Source organism: Protopterus annectens, chromosome 7.part0 (genome assembly GCF_019279795.1).
Source record: "Protopterus annectens isolate FY-2018-M chromosome 7.part0, PAN1.0, whole genome shotgun sequence".
NCBI lineage: Eukaryota > Metazoa > Chordata > Ceratodontiformes > Protopteridae > Protopterus > Protopterus annectens.
Window position 1 is genome coordinate 112,117,219 of NC_056739.1, and position 15,197 is coordinate 112,132,415.

The 15,197-nt window shown below is 40.7% G+C and overlaps 1 protein-coding gene across 2 annotated transcripts in view; it reads left to right on the top strand.

Annotated features, from left to right (window-relative positions):
• Positions 1-15,197, top strand: part of IGFN1 (immunoglobulin like and fibronectin type III domain containing 1) — an 877,552-nt gene that overhangs the window by 541,399 nt on the left and 320,956 nt on the right. For both annotated transcript variants that reach the window (XM_044076544.1, XM_044076545.1), the window contains exon 21: positions 10,081-10,273. In XM_044076544.1, coding sequence (XP_043932479.1) covers positions 10,081-10,273 — 193 coding nt within the window. The remainder of the gene's footprint in view (positions 1-10,080; positions 10,274-15,197) is intronic.

A 15,197-nucleotide genomic window follows, 5' to 3' on the forward strand; every position in this document is an offset into this window, starting at 1 on the left:
ACAATAGTCATGGAGGCAGCTACAAAGATGGAACTTGCAGAACAGAGTTCCGCCGTCCATCTCCCTAATACAAAATCTAGTAGACTAGACAGATTTGGGAAGCAAGTTTATGCTTCAGCAACATTTGCTCTCTGATCACTGAACTACTTGGCACACTTCATTAGACTGCAGAGAATTTGATTAAGGAGCTTTCAAACTCCCTTGGGGCCAGAACTGTGGAGGCTCAAACTTCTGTGGCCTCACAGTTGCCTACCCTTTAATCTATTGCAAATTTGTCCATGAGGCTCATCTTGCATGCTGCAGAAGGCACCTCAAAGGCCACGGGTTCAGGTATTTCCATCAGGAGGCATTCCTGGATGTACCAGGTTGATTTTGCAGAGCCTTTCAAGTCATATTTCATCAATGCTCCCTTTGACGGTTCTTCTTTGGTTGGCCCTACAGTAAAAGACACACTCTCCAGGTGTGAGAAAGACAGAAAACCCTTTCTGCAGTGGGTGTACATTTTTCGACTCCTCAAAGGACCTTTTCCAGGAATCAAATGTGAGGTCAAAAGATGGGGTTCAGGAAGTCTCCGGGTCCTTTCCAGGACACACAGGGAGGTAGTTCCTCTAGAGGCAGATGGGGGAACAATAACAGCAGAAGACACCCCTGTGGCAGGGCAGGCTCACAAAACCGAGGGCCTAGAGATATATTTTCTAAAAGATAATTTCAGCCCTCCTGAAGGGAGGCCCGATTGTCTTCCTCTCGAGGCAGTCAGGGGTCACTTATCTCTGCACCAGGAAGTTTGGCTAAACATAAAAAAGCATACTTGGGTGCAGAGAATCGTTTCTAGAGGTTATAGTAGTCTCTTTTTCCTTCCGCCCAATTACCCAGGAAAATCCCTGATGTTCCACCCAATCAGAGGGAAGCAGTAACAATGGAAATACAAAAGCTGCAAGAAAACAGAGTCATCCAAGAGGTCCCTCCTGACCAAATACAATCCAGAACATACTCAAAATTATTTCTAATGCCAAAGAAAACAGGAGACTGGAGACTGGTTTTAGATCTCAGTGTACTGAACAAATCTGTTTGACACACTGAGTTCCAGATAGTCAGATTAGTCCATTCTCCCCTTTCTAAACAAGGATGACTGCATGTGCTTGACAGACCTTCAGGATGCATACTATCACACAAAAAAGAACAGAAAATCCAGAAGGTAATTACACTTCTGGCTGGAAGCCAGTCATTACCAGTTCAGAGCACTGTCCTTTGGCCTCACCACAGCCCCCAGGTTGTTTACCAAGTGCATGGCAATAGTAGCAGCTCACTTGAGACTGCAGGGATTCCAGGCATTTCTGTATTTGGACAACTGGCTCATTACTGCCTCGACCAGGCATCAGCTGGTATAAGCATAAGACCAAGTGTTGCAGACTTGTTCAAATCTTGGAATAACCATCAATCACAACAAATCTCAACTGTAACTGACTCAAACACTGGAATTCATAGGAGCAATATTCAACACAGTATCTATGGTAACATCTCTTTCCCTTTCAAGAGAATAAACAATAAGAAATCAGGTCAGAAAAATAATTTGTAGTACCAGAATTTCAGCCCAGCCGATCCTGCAAGCCATAGAATCAATGTCAGTGGCAATAATCTTAGTTCCTTTAGGAAGATATCACATGAGAATTCTGCAATGGATGCTACAAACACTATGGGAGTTCTCTCTCAAGCTATATTGACAAAGATAAGAATAATTCTGGTATGCAAATGGTATCTTTCCTGGTGAATGCAGTCACAACAACTGTTTCAAGGTCATCCTTTTATTCTCCTTCAGCCCAAGGCCATAGTGACCACGGATGTTTCCCAGATGGGGGGGGGGGGGCATTTTCTAGGGAAGACAGTCCAAGGCACTTGGACCTCTAAAGAGGCCAACTTGCATATCAGTGTTCTGGAAATTATAACAGTGCTTCGGGCACTGCAAGTATTCCAAGACTCTCTCCCTCTAGGAAAATGTTCAATTCAGACAGTGGTTTGGTACATCAACAACCAAGGGGAACCAAATCTTATCCCTTGTGTCAAGAAGCCCTGAGAGTGTGGCAATGGGCAATTTACTCCAACTGTTTTCTAACTGCAATGTACATTCCGGGAAAGTCCAACATGATAGCAGACAAACTGAGCAGGTTGATACAATGGTCATCTTACTTCCTCACAAGTGGTCTCCTTGCCGCGATCTCTTTGCGTCTCCCCTAAACAACAAGTGCAGCAGGTTCTTTCCCCATCAGGGGAGTCACGGAGGGATGCCCTACTCCCCATTTGGCCTCCTGGACTTCTGTATGCTTATCCCACGACTCCTTCAATTCCAAAATTCCTTCAAAAAACAGCCAGGTTGAAGAGTAAAGTCATTCTCATTGCACCTTATTGGCCTCGACAAATTTGGCTCCCATTCCTTTTGCCTCATCTTCGGTACCCACTTCGATTCTGGATCCAACTCCAGACCTTCTGTCTCACCCAACAGGCATGATTTACCTGGGCACCTCAAAACTCAAACTGACAGCATGGTTTCTCCAATTCCATTAATAGCCAGTCAACCTATGCTCTCTTCGCCTGTCCATTCCATTCTGTTGTCTTCCCATAAACCCTCTGCTAGAAAACTCTACAGGAGTAAATGGAGAAGGTTTGTTTATTGGGCAGAGCAGAATCAAATAGAATAATTCTCAGCCCTGATACATTCTGCTCTTGAATTTTTAGTGAGTTTATTCAATGAGAGTGCTAGTTCATTGAATATTTATGTCCAACTCGCAGCCATTTTGAATTTCCTTGTGGGATTTCAGAATTCTTCCCTGGCTTCCTTCAAAATATGCAAAGCATTTTTGAAAGGTACTCTTCTACTTAGACCTCCTTACAAAGACCCTATACCACTGCATGATTTAAATTTCGTACTGCAAGCCTTGACACAGTAACCCTTTGAATCTGCAGCTAAATGTGATTTAAAATTCTTGACTTGGAAGACTATCTTTTTAATTGCAATTACATCTGCTAGAAGAATTTTGGAACTTCAAGCATTATATTCTAAAGCTCAATATTTGATTTTATACAAGGACAGGGTCACCATACGTACTAGTGCTTCCTTCCTACCAAAGGTGGTGTCAGAATCTAACATTAACTAAACCATTAACCTGCCAGTATTCTTCCCAAACTTTACAAATAAAGGAGAATATATGCTGCACTTAGTGGATGTTTGTAGATAATTACATTTCAACCTGCACATAACAAAACAAATTAGAAAGTTAGACCAGCTCTTTTTTTTCCTTTGCACATCACAAGATGTGCGAATCAGTCACAAAGGTAACTATAGCCAGATGATTGACAGATTGCATCTCTTTTGTCTACACTAAACTGAATCTTCCCATATCAAAATCATTAAAGGCCTATTTTACTAGATCTATGGCTATTTCCACTGTACTCCAGTCTAGAGCATCCATGGACGATATTTGTGCATCTGCTACTTGGTCAAATCCTCATACCTTTATCACTCATTACAAACTAGATCTGGTTTCAAGGGGAAGAGTGACCTTTGGTTCAGTCATACTCAGGAATATCCTTCGTTAGAGTCTACTAAGGAATTTAGGTAGCTGGGGACTCTGTTCCACACGTTGAGGAATGAATGAAAATTGACATTAGATAAAGAAGTTATGTACTTACCATAACATTCCATCTGTGTTATCCATTTTCATTCTTCCTCAGCTCCCTACCTTCCACCCCCCTCCATTTCTCACAAACGACTTCTGGAGGAATAAAACTTTTAAGGACACCAAGGACACCATATGGTCCTTGTGTTGAATTCCAGTTATGGTAATTCTTTTATAGTTTCTCTCAAACTATAAATAGGATCTGAGGGACAATAGGCATAGTTTATTATAGATAGGAAAGGAGAACAAGAGTTTTCTGGTGACCACGAGCTACAGTAACGGCCAAGTCAGATCCGAATCCAGACACTGAGGAAGAATGAAAAAGGAGGACACAAATGGAATGTTATGGTAAGTACTTAACTTCTTTTTTAATCCCCAGAGATACTAAATTAAGCATTTCAGGAACATTAGATTAAACCTTAGATTTTGGAAAGTTTACTAAGTATTTTGCTATATTAGAAAAATGGACAAAAGACACTTAGACATATGTGGTCGGCAATTTATGGCCCTGAAAGCTATAATGGAAGAAGTGTAAACTTTTTTTCAAATCTAACAATTTGTCTGCTGTACTGATCATTAGGGACAGGGCTACAGGAAGAAACAATTCTGGTGTTAATGAAGGACATTTCCTCATTTGGGATATCTGTAGAAAGGGTATCTTCAGTCTCAGGTTCACAACCTGTGTGTGAAGAAATATGAGAAATATAATCCAGTCCTTTATGATCACATTCAGACAAAAAAACAAAACCTCTTCTTAAAAAGAAGAAGGAACTCTTTTCCTTCTAACAGAAGAGGAACAGGAGAAGGAAAAGAAGACTGAAAAGAATGGATGGCTTTGAACAATCCTTGAACAAAGCAAGACCAGTCTCCTGAATCTCCTTCTAAGAAGAAAGGGTAGGAAGAGTAGACAAATACTTGGTCTTTTCAGAGGATCATAGCAGGTTACTAGGCTAATGGCCCTGGGGCCCTTACAAGTCTTGCCAAAAGTGTGATTTTTGGAGTGCCTATACATATATGGTCTTCAGGGTTGAAGACATGGGTCTAACTTCCATTTGCAACCTGCTGACATTTTAATTCACTAGTGTCTGATGTATACTTCCTCAGCCTCAGAGAGGAGAATTCACTGAACTTTTTTCCTGGATGATGCCACTGGATGAATGGTTTGTTCTGGTGTGCAAGGGTCCTAGGCCATAGGGACTTTCAAACAGGACACATTAGAAGACCCTGGAGAATAAGAACTGTCAGCCAAAGATCACATGAGAAAGATGGATGCAGAGGTATTGTCACTCACCTCTCTCATCAACTTTTTCTTTTTCTTGTCCTGAGGGTAGATGTCCACTGTAGGTGATTGCAGTGACATGGCAGCTCACTCTAAGTTCCTCAGATCTCTGTTTCCAAGAAACAAATTGGAGGAGTTCAATCTATTCTTAACGGTTTTGGGAGAAAAAGATTTGCAAATAGAACAGGACCTAATTTTGTGCTCTTCCCCAAACAAAATCCACAACTAGTGTGGAAGTTTTTAAATGGGGTTTAGCACTCACAACTACACTTTCCATTTCCTATAGGCATAAGTCAAGATTTTAGACAAATTTCCAGATAAAAAAGAACAGTCTCCAATGGGATACATATTTGCCTGAAGACAAAGTAGCTGAAGCTGACTGCCAGTGCTATGAGATGCAAAACTAACAAAAGTTTATATAAGAATCTCTCTCTCTTTCCCATTTACACACCATGTGGTACATCAGGCAATGAGCACCTTTTAGCACTCATTGTTTCTGTAGTAGATACAGGTTTTACAGGCTCAGGTTGCTAGCCTAAGGCCTGACCCTACTTGGAGGGAGCACCACACACACTCGCATGCACACTCTCATACATAAGGCCAATTTAGAATGTCCAATCCACCTACTGCATGTCTTTGGAATGTGGGAGGAAAGCAGACTACCTGGCAGAAACCCACGTGAATGCAGAGAGGACATGTAGACTCTGCACAGAAGGCACCCCAGCCGAGAATCAAACCAAATAATCTTTTGCTGTGAGGCAACAAAGCTAACCGCTATGCCACTGCGCCACCCTTATATGAACATACTAATGGCAAAAATGTTCTGAGTTTTGATGCATTCATACATCCCTCATACCAGCATGCCCTCTTGTATTCACGGCAGATTTGCAGCAGGCAAAGAGGATACCCTAGGCTTTGTAGATGAGCCTGACTATGATATCTTTGGCAGAATATGTCCCATACTGTAATGGCTACTGCATCAATGATCTTAATGTAGAACATCATGCATTACTCCTTAATTCCCTCCTTAGATTAGGGATGAGCAAAGACTACCTCCCCTAGTTCCACAGTTTCCTTACAGATAGATATTTTAAAGTAAAAGCAGGGAGCTCATCATCTTTTTGTGCCCCTCTTACAAGATGGTTATCCCAAAGATCAGTTCTTTCACTGTTAATAGTCTCACTATTTATTTAATGCCTCCCATCTCACTTATCTCAAACCCCATCCTTATGTATGCAGACAATATGGCAATCTACAGATCAATCTTTCCCACTCCACCATCAAACAACAACTTGAAAAAAGACCTAAATACTCTGTCACTATGGCTATCACGCAATAGCCTCATATGGAACACCAAAAAACTAAAAGCATGATCTCTGGAACAAGATAAAAAGCATCCACAGCCCTACAAAACTGGACAATATGGCATAACATCAAAGATTACACAATGCTTCAAATACCTTGGTATCTGGCTGGAACAGTTCCTGAGCTTTCAGTTTTACATTGCCAGTACTAAATCTAAAGTAAACACACTATTCTTCTGAGCCAAAAAATCTTGCTTCATCTCACAAGAAGGTAGACTAGCAATCGTAAAGGGCATCCTTCTATCACAGTTGGAATAAAGCTTCCCTATTATTGCTAAAGTCTCAGAGAAAAAATAATTCGTTCTGCAAAGATTCATCACGTTAGGTCCACAAAGAGTACATCACAGCTCCGTCCTAATTAAAGCAAAATGGCTTCCCATAAGTGAAGAATGCACCCTCTTACTAGCCTGGCTAATCCATATATTCTTATACAAAGACTCTTCCATTCTCTTCTCCAGTTGACTCTCTCAAAGGCCCATATCCTACAACCTTAAATCATAATCCTTTCTCTTCCTATCTACTGACAGCACCTGTCGGTAATGACATCTTAGACAAGGGAATTACTCTCTGCTAACTTGCTGACTTATCACCTCCTTTCCCAATTTCAGACATCAACTCAAAACATTTTTACACACGAGGTGCTTTTCTTCACAAGGCATTATTAACCACATAATTCCATTACACTCACTCTGTCCTCCTGCCTTAAATTAACCACCAAAGTTAATAGTAAGTCATCCATGCTAGATCAGTCCCTACCTCACTCCTCTGTCTATCTTGTACCCTCCTCCACACTGTCTCTCTTTCTCATTATCCCCACCCTCAGACCATCCAGTTCCCTGTTCCCCAATTTTCCATTATCAATCACTATAGCCCAATTTTGCCTACAATAACTTTTTAAATAGAACTGCATACACATTATATTATACAGATTTCTGCTTTGCTAGACAGACTTCTGCTATGCTGTTATAATGTTTTTGCATGTTAGATATTTTATTAGACTGACTCCCAAAATGTTGGACAGTCTTCTATGACATTATAATGTCTTTGCATGCTTAATATTGTTTTTGTATTCTTCATGTGTGATGCAAATCACCTGCTTACTAATACTTTATACTTACTCTTCAGGGATTGAGCCTGAAAGTGATCTACCTCAATCAATGCTCTACCTCAGTCAACAAATGATAAATATATCTATTCTCTCTAAAATGACTTGCAAATCAAGCACTGCTTCTCAGATCTAATAAGACTAAACCAGTGTTGTTTGTGACCATATCCAGTTCATTTCTAATCTGGTTTCTCCTGGACTTTCATCCAGACCTAGGCTCTGTTTTTAATATTCATTGTCTAGAAAATATACCAAGTGTGGAATTGCAACTAACAAGGCTGCATCATCAAAAATTAGCTCAGATTTGACTCACACAATAAAGGTGATTATCCAAACTAATAAAAACTTGACTGTCTCTACAGGGCTATGGCTTTTCTATCCACATCCACTTTACTATCAACTGTTTTTTCCTTCCATCACTACTGTATTCAGCACACCTCCTCAGCTGTCCAGTGCCTTCCCAAAGACACAAGATGCAATATGTGTATAATCATATATCAAATTAAACAGTCTGTCGTTTTGACAGAAGACATCATTACCTGTCCCTGCATCAGTTTAGCTAGCTTCTCACATTCATAAAGCTGTAAATCACACACAAACATCCATACATTAACACCTTCATCTATCTACAAACTTAGACACAGACATCTAAGAGCAAACTTCTGATATACTCATCCAGACCCCAGCTATAAAAAATTATACATGGTAATTCCATGTTCATCATCTCTAATAGTTAAAGGTTGGAAAAAACCCTCTTAATTTCAGAGATGTACCTGGAAATGTCTAACTCAAAAAAGTATCCAAAAAGCACTTCTTTTTCAAATAGAATTGTCCCTGTGGTATAACTTAATGTTTGTATTTGTTGCCTTCAAGCAGGTCAGTCCTCATTAGCTCTCTAATTCCTCATTCTCTTGTCTTTGGTTCACTGTATCTTTTCCTCAGATTTCTTCTGAATTTGTTATAGTTCCCCCTTTTCAAAACAACACTATTTCTTGTCTTTCTCCCAGTACTCATCTCAAACTCTGTTATCGTCTCTTAGAATTGTCTTATTCCAAACATGACCTGTTCTTTCTTCCCATAATTAACCCAGTATTAATAGAATTTCCTCTTTTCATCTGTCAGTCATGTTTACACCATTTACAATTTCCATATAACAGTATCTCCTTATCTGTACTGGTAATGTTTTTCCCATATTATGTAACTGTCTGTATTCTAACAGACTGGTAACAAATATTTGGTAATACTGCTGTTTGCACCTTTTTTGTCATGTTACTATTTTTCTCTGCATTTTATCATATGTATTGATTGCATTGCAATTGCAAAACAAGCTCCCCAGGACTTCACTGGAAATGGAGCTTCCCACACAGACAATCCCAGTCAAGAAACGTAAAAAATAAATATATGACTGCAGGCATAGAAATTCTATCAGATGTAATTAGGTATAGGGATTTCTAATTTCAGGAGACAGTCATTATCTGTAATTCTTATTAACTTGGATTTTATAATTATTGTGAATGTTCACAATGAAGAACTGAAAAGTGATTGTCTCAGCACAGCATGTGAAATAATCAGAATTAATAGTCAAGTTACGATGGAAGGCAGGGGAAGGTACCCAGATGACACAGTCAACAAATTATGCTGTTCTGCAAGCCATGTGTGAGAAATAATACCTGGTCAGTGAGTGACAGAGGCCCTGAAAAGTGAATTCTAATACTTAAAAGCCATATAACACTTGGCACAGTTTGCATACTATCTGAGACTGGGCATGACGGCAGAGTGCCAAGGTGGTGAGCTGCTAAAGAGCTTCATCATATGGTGGAGGGTTTATTCTTATAGTGTCCACTTGCATACTGTGTGCAACAGAATAAGTCATATAATCAGGTCAGTGCTCCTAGGTTGCTCTGAAGAGAGGCATTTGTGCCACCAGTTTTACACAGTTAACATGTATTTAAACAAATCTTTAACAAAATGCATTTACATAATCAGCAGGGCTCTTTGGACAATGTATCAGCCTTACTGCATACTTAAAAGATGGCAGACATTAAGAGAGAGAGACAGGCCAAGAAAGCAATAGCTATGTAGCATATTCTTCTCTGCCCAAATCCTCTTTATACCATAACAAACAGCTTATTATTAGGGATACATGGCCTGTAAACTGACCATGACTACATGCCAGCTGCACCAGACATCTATCATGCGATTTAACATCAGAAGATACATGCCAGGAAGTAGGTGAGGAAGAGGCAGTTGTTATTGTTAACACTTTCTTTTACCAAGTCCCTATGCTCTCAGACAAAAAAGGCATAGTCAATGTACTGTGAGAACAACTGTGAAACCGTTAAACAGCTCAACATATAGCAGAAATAATGTGTTTCCAACATTCATACTTCCTACACTATATCCTGTATACTAAGTGATTCTCTTATTTGCAAAGATGTAATAGTGTTTGCTGCACTGAATACAGGTCTGTAAACAATGCTGTGATATTTTAGAAGCCACAGTCTGTCACTAAACTGATCAATGCCATGCTGAAGATTTTACTGTTAGGTGGGCCTTGTTATTCATTACAAACTGTAATAAATGATGGTGTTTCTCACATTAACAAGCTTTCCACCCCAGATCTGGATGAATAAGTCCTTGTAACTTTAATCTGTCTTTAAGGGATCTCCAACACCAGAAGTTCTTTGGCTGAAAGATGGACTGCCTGTCTCACAAAGGGCCACTACAACAACTGTGGACAGATTCTCTCAAATGCTGATCCCGATATCTCAGCGCTCTGACAGTGGCCTGTATAGTATTACACTGAAGAACAACTTTGGACAAGAGACATTCTGTTTTGAAATTCAAGTAACAGGTAATGCAGCACTTTTTCTTCTGAAGTAATACACTAGGCTATAACTGTTGTGTGACATCTGTTTTCATTTGCTTTGTAAATGATTATAGCAAACCTTAACTGAATATTTTATATGGTAGAAAGACAGGCACCAGTCAAGACTTAACTCAAAAATATGTGAAGTTATTTTTTATTATTTTGATGGGGAAGACACAGAGAAAGTATTCATTTTTGAAGAAGTAATTTTTGGAGCACAGAAGAAGAAAATGGTACTTACTCCTTGAAAGTACAGAGAAAAAGGCAAACCTAATACTGTAGTATATCACTAGAAGGCCATACTCCAAAAAGGTTGGGGCCATTATCACAGCACTGAAGGCACTAGGAAGGCCACATCTGGAGTAGCAAGACCAGTTTTGGAGGCCATACAAACAGAGGGAAATGCTGCTAGTAGGTGTGCAATGCAGTTACTAAAATGGTGAGCTGACTGAACAGGCTGGATGTGAAGACAGAAGTAACTGATGGGCCTGTATACACTATAAGAGGGGAATCGTGATGGCAGCTGAAATGGGAATAATTCAAGCTGACTTGGAGAAATTCTGTTTCACAGGTTGGTTCTGTGAGCAAAATTCTAGGATGGAGGTACACTGTACATCAGTTTATGGATTCAAGCAGAAGAACATTTTTCATGAGCGACATTCTATGTTTCCATACAGGAAATTATTTCTGTGCAGGTGATCTATAAAGCTTGCCAAATATTTTTTTTAAACAAATTTACTGAAGTATCACTTGTGACATAGACAAACTTACATTTATATAAAGGAAAGCTCCTTAGGGATATTTGTCTTTTTAAGTCTATTCATAAGTGTAGACCTCACTACTAAGTAACAAGATGTTACCCATGGGACAGATTTACAACACCTAATGACACAAAGATATTTTCCAGGCATGACTTTAGCATCCAATTACATAGTGTGGCATGATTGAGCTTGCTGAATATGTGACCCAGACAGGTATGTCCCTAGCCTTAAGCAGCATCCTACCATCACCCAGAACGATGCCTCAATACAAACAGAAAATGATTGACTTTAACAAGTGGCTTAGTTTCTGATGTCATTCCAAGAGGATCCAGTACCTGACAGCCTGTGAGGACATGACTGACAGATCATGATGCTTTGCCAGAGATGAACTTCATCTGTCTCCCGCAGGCTTCAGGCTTCTGGCAAAGGTTCTTGCCTCCCCCATAGTGCCTTTTTTAGGCAAAGTCATGAGCACAAAATTACCAACATGAAAATTTCTTCATAATGAAATTTAAAGCCTACCTACATAGTTGTTTGGACTCAGCAATACCTGACAGGATCAAATCATCTTCCTCAAGGAAGAGTAACCTGTCTGGTGGACAGCAGCAATAAACAAACTCTATAATAAAAGGAAAAAATTGCTGTCCAGGACCAGGAAGGAGCAGGTGCCAAGTTGGAAATAATCTCTCCTTTGTCTAAAATAAGCAAATAAGGTCACTGGTGAAATCCTCTAAGGCTAACTTCGAGTCCAAATTGGCCACATCCACTGAGGACAGTCACAAGGCCTTCTTCACATATGTCCACAATCACAAATCTGCTCTGAAATGGTGGTTAATAACACCACATACACAAACGCCATAGATATAGCCAACCTGCTAGCAGACAGGTTCAGTGAAAACTTCACCCCCCCTGCCCCCTCATCAGTAAACCAGGACATCCCCAGCACCTGCCCCCCCTCCGCAGGAACAGGTCCTTAATGCCCTCTGAAAGGCAAAAAATACAGTCTCCATGGGACCCAATAACATCCCTGGCTGTATCCTACATGAAGTCAGGCATGAGCTGTCAGCTCCATTAGACACCCTATTCAGCCAAAGCCTGAGCACTGGTTTTGTCCCAGCTAAATGGAGGACAACCACGGTCATCCCTCTACACAAAGGTGGAGCGTCCACTGACCCAGGAGATTATAGTCCCATCAGCCTAACTAGCCTGATCTGTAAGGCCATGGAATGCATTATCAGGGACCTTATAAACAAGGATATTGGCAACCTCCAAACGCTTGACCCCACACAATTTGGTTTTGTCAAAGGGAGATCATGTCTGTTAAATTTGGTTGTCTTCTTTGAAACAGTCACCAAAGCCATGGACGAGGGAAGACAGTGCACACTGCCTACCTTGACCTAGCCAAAGCCTTTGACCCTATTCCCCACTCAGGAATAGCATAATAGATAAACTCTCCTAGCTGGGCATCAACCTGTATGTTACCAGATGGGTAGTTAACTGGCTCAATCATAGAACCCAGTGAGTCAAAGTAGGGAAAGCCACCTAGTAGTAGACCCGTAATGAGCGGTGTACCCCAAAGATCGGTCTTGGGGTCTCTAATGTTTGGGATATAGTTTTCTGATGTGCAAGCCAAAACCAGTGGTCTGTGGCTGACCAAGTATGCAGACGACTGCAAGCTTGGCACTGTCTTAAATTCCCCTAGTAATGTGAACATCCTCCAAGAGGGCCTTGCTCAAACTAAAGACTGATGCCAGAAGCATGGTCTCAAACTGAATGCCAAGAAATGCATCATTATCCCCTTTGGGGAAAATGGCACCCCCACTAATTATCACAATAATAACAACGTACTATGCTTGCAATCAGTCGTAACAGACTTGGGCACACAGGTTGATGGTAACCTCACTTTTGACCACCACGTTGCCTCCGTTGTACAGAATGCTTTCTACACGGCCCACCTCATAAATGAGGGTATTTCATCCAGGAACAAGAAGGTCATAACAGCCCTGTACTCCTCCCTTATCAGACCCATTATTGAGTACAATGCCCCCTTCGGCATGTACTTGCCAAGCACATGCAGCAGTTGGAAAGACCACACAGGTTCCTGGCCAGGAAAATCCAGGGTCTCAAACACCTATCCTATATTGATAGGCTAAAAGCCCTGTTCCTCTACTTAGTCTCATACAGACTGCTCAGAGGTGACCTGTATCTGCCATACAAGGCCATCTGTGACCCAGCCTTGATGGAATTGCTGCGTATCCATAAGACAAACTCCACTCGAGCAACCTGCACGCAAGGCCTTAACCTGGTCTGTGACATTAATAGAACTTGTTGGCAGGATAGATTTGTGTCCCAAAGACTCCGCCATTTGTGGAATAGGGTCCCTCTCCATGTTAAGCAGAGTACCTCTCTAGCCCTCTGTGAAAAACTGAGGGGCTGCCAGCCCAGCCAGAAAGAATTTTGTAAAGAATTCTGTCGAAAATATATGATCCACAGGCGTGTTTTTACAATTTTAAGAAAACTAAATGTAAGAAAACTGTGTTATATGTTCTGAGCTACAAAATGTAACCACAGTGTACCCTGCTGGAAGAAAGCTGATAAGTGAAACATTTTGTGACTGTTTGATCTCAAGCTTGGAGACAGGATGTCTGGACTAAGAAATTCTTTCTATTGTTTTAGGACAAGAGTTAATTACTAGCTTTTATACGCAAAGTGTCCTTTATTGCTGTGGTTTCCTGGCAGGTGCAAGATTACAAACAAATGTTACATTTTGAGTTCTGTGAGCCTGAGAAACTTCAGCAAAGGTGTCAAAAATTATGAAATGTGAAACAACTCAGCAGTAATGTGTATATCAATTTAAGACTATCTCAGCGAGAAAGATTTGAGAATTTTTGGATTTTGTCTGAAGCTGACAACATTATTTATTTATTTATTTATTGCATTTGTTTATCGGGAAAGTCCACTGGGCCTTGGAGGGCCCATTTTCAGTGGAGGCCCGTGGAGAAAAGCTCCACATACAAATTATACAGAAAATAATTTTCAGTTACATAAATGGCAAAAATGCTATACATCTCACCAGGACTTGCTTTGCTCTGTATGTAAGTTATTTAGAACATTGTTTCTCTTGGAGTTAGATAAGAATTTAGCCAAATTAGTCTAGCTGTTTTCTATATTTATGTCAGACTATCCTACAATATTGCTTTAAAGCTTTCTGGAATTGCTGCATTCTTGATTAGCACTGTGTTGAATTAATGAGAGTTTTCTTGTGCTTTTATTATTTATTATTAAATATTTTTAAACTTTTCAACTGTGGCTGTTTTGTGTAGAGATAATTTAAGTTCTTAAAGTACATTGCCTGTGTTTGGTGATACTATCCAAGCCACTCCATTAGTTTTGCTGTTCGGCACACTTACTATTTTGATAACAGTAATATTACACAGTGAAATTGGTCACCCTTTGGAATGGGCCTTATAGTAGTTGATAATAGTGGTTGATGGCAATAATTTCTACCTTATAGTTTGGGCAAAAGGGAGCACAGCTGGAGAACCTGTGCCAGCCTTCCCCAGGAGTGTCTGTGTGTTTGCATGTAACTCATATCTCAAAGTGTGTGTGTGTCAGCTACTTGGGCAGGGACACGAAGCACTGGTTGGACAGAGAGGGTGCTGGAGGTTTTAGCTTGACCAGCTTTAGGCTGAGATCTGGACCCTATAGGTGTCCCAGTGGGGAGTCTTACTGGGGATCTGGAGAGAAAGGGAGAAACCAGCCCCAGACTGACTGTGATCTCTGTGTACTCTTAAGGGAAATTGTACTTTACTGTGTATGTACTTGTTATCCTGCCCATTGTGCACACCACTCGCTGTTGCTAGCAGTGAGGATTGAGGCTCCTTGATTACTGGGCCAGTGCATGGGCGTCATACCCCTTTTAAGAGGAACCTGGATGGGAAACAGAAAATACACCCCTGGGATCCCACCTGTGTCCTTGCTGGACAGGAGAAACAGTTGCTGACTTCGAGGGAACATAGGCAAAATTCTTGGCTAGGCTTATAAGGGCCTCCAGGCCAACAGCCTAGTAACATTCTATGAACCTATGGAGGGACATAACTCCAATACCAGATCAGAACTTCTACAATGGGAGGAATGCAGAGCCACCT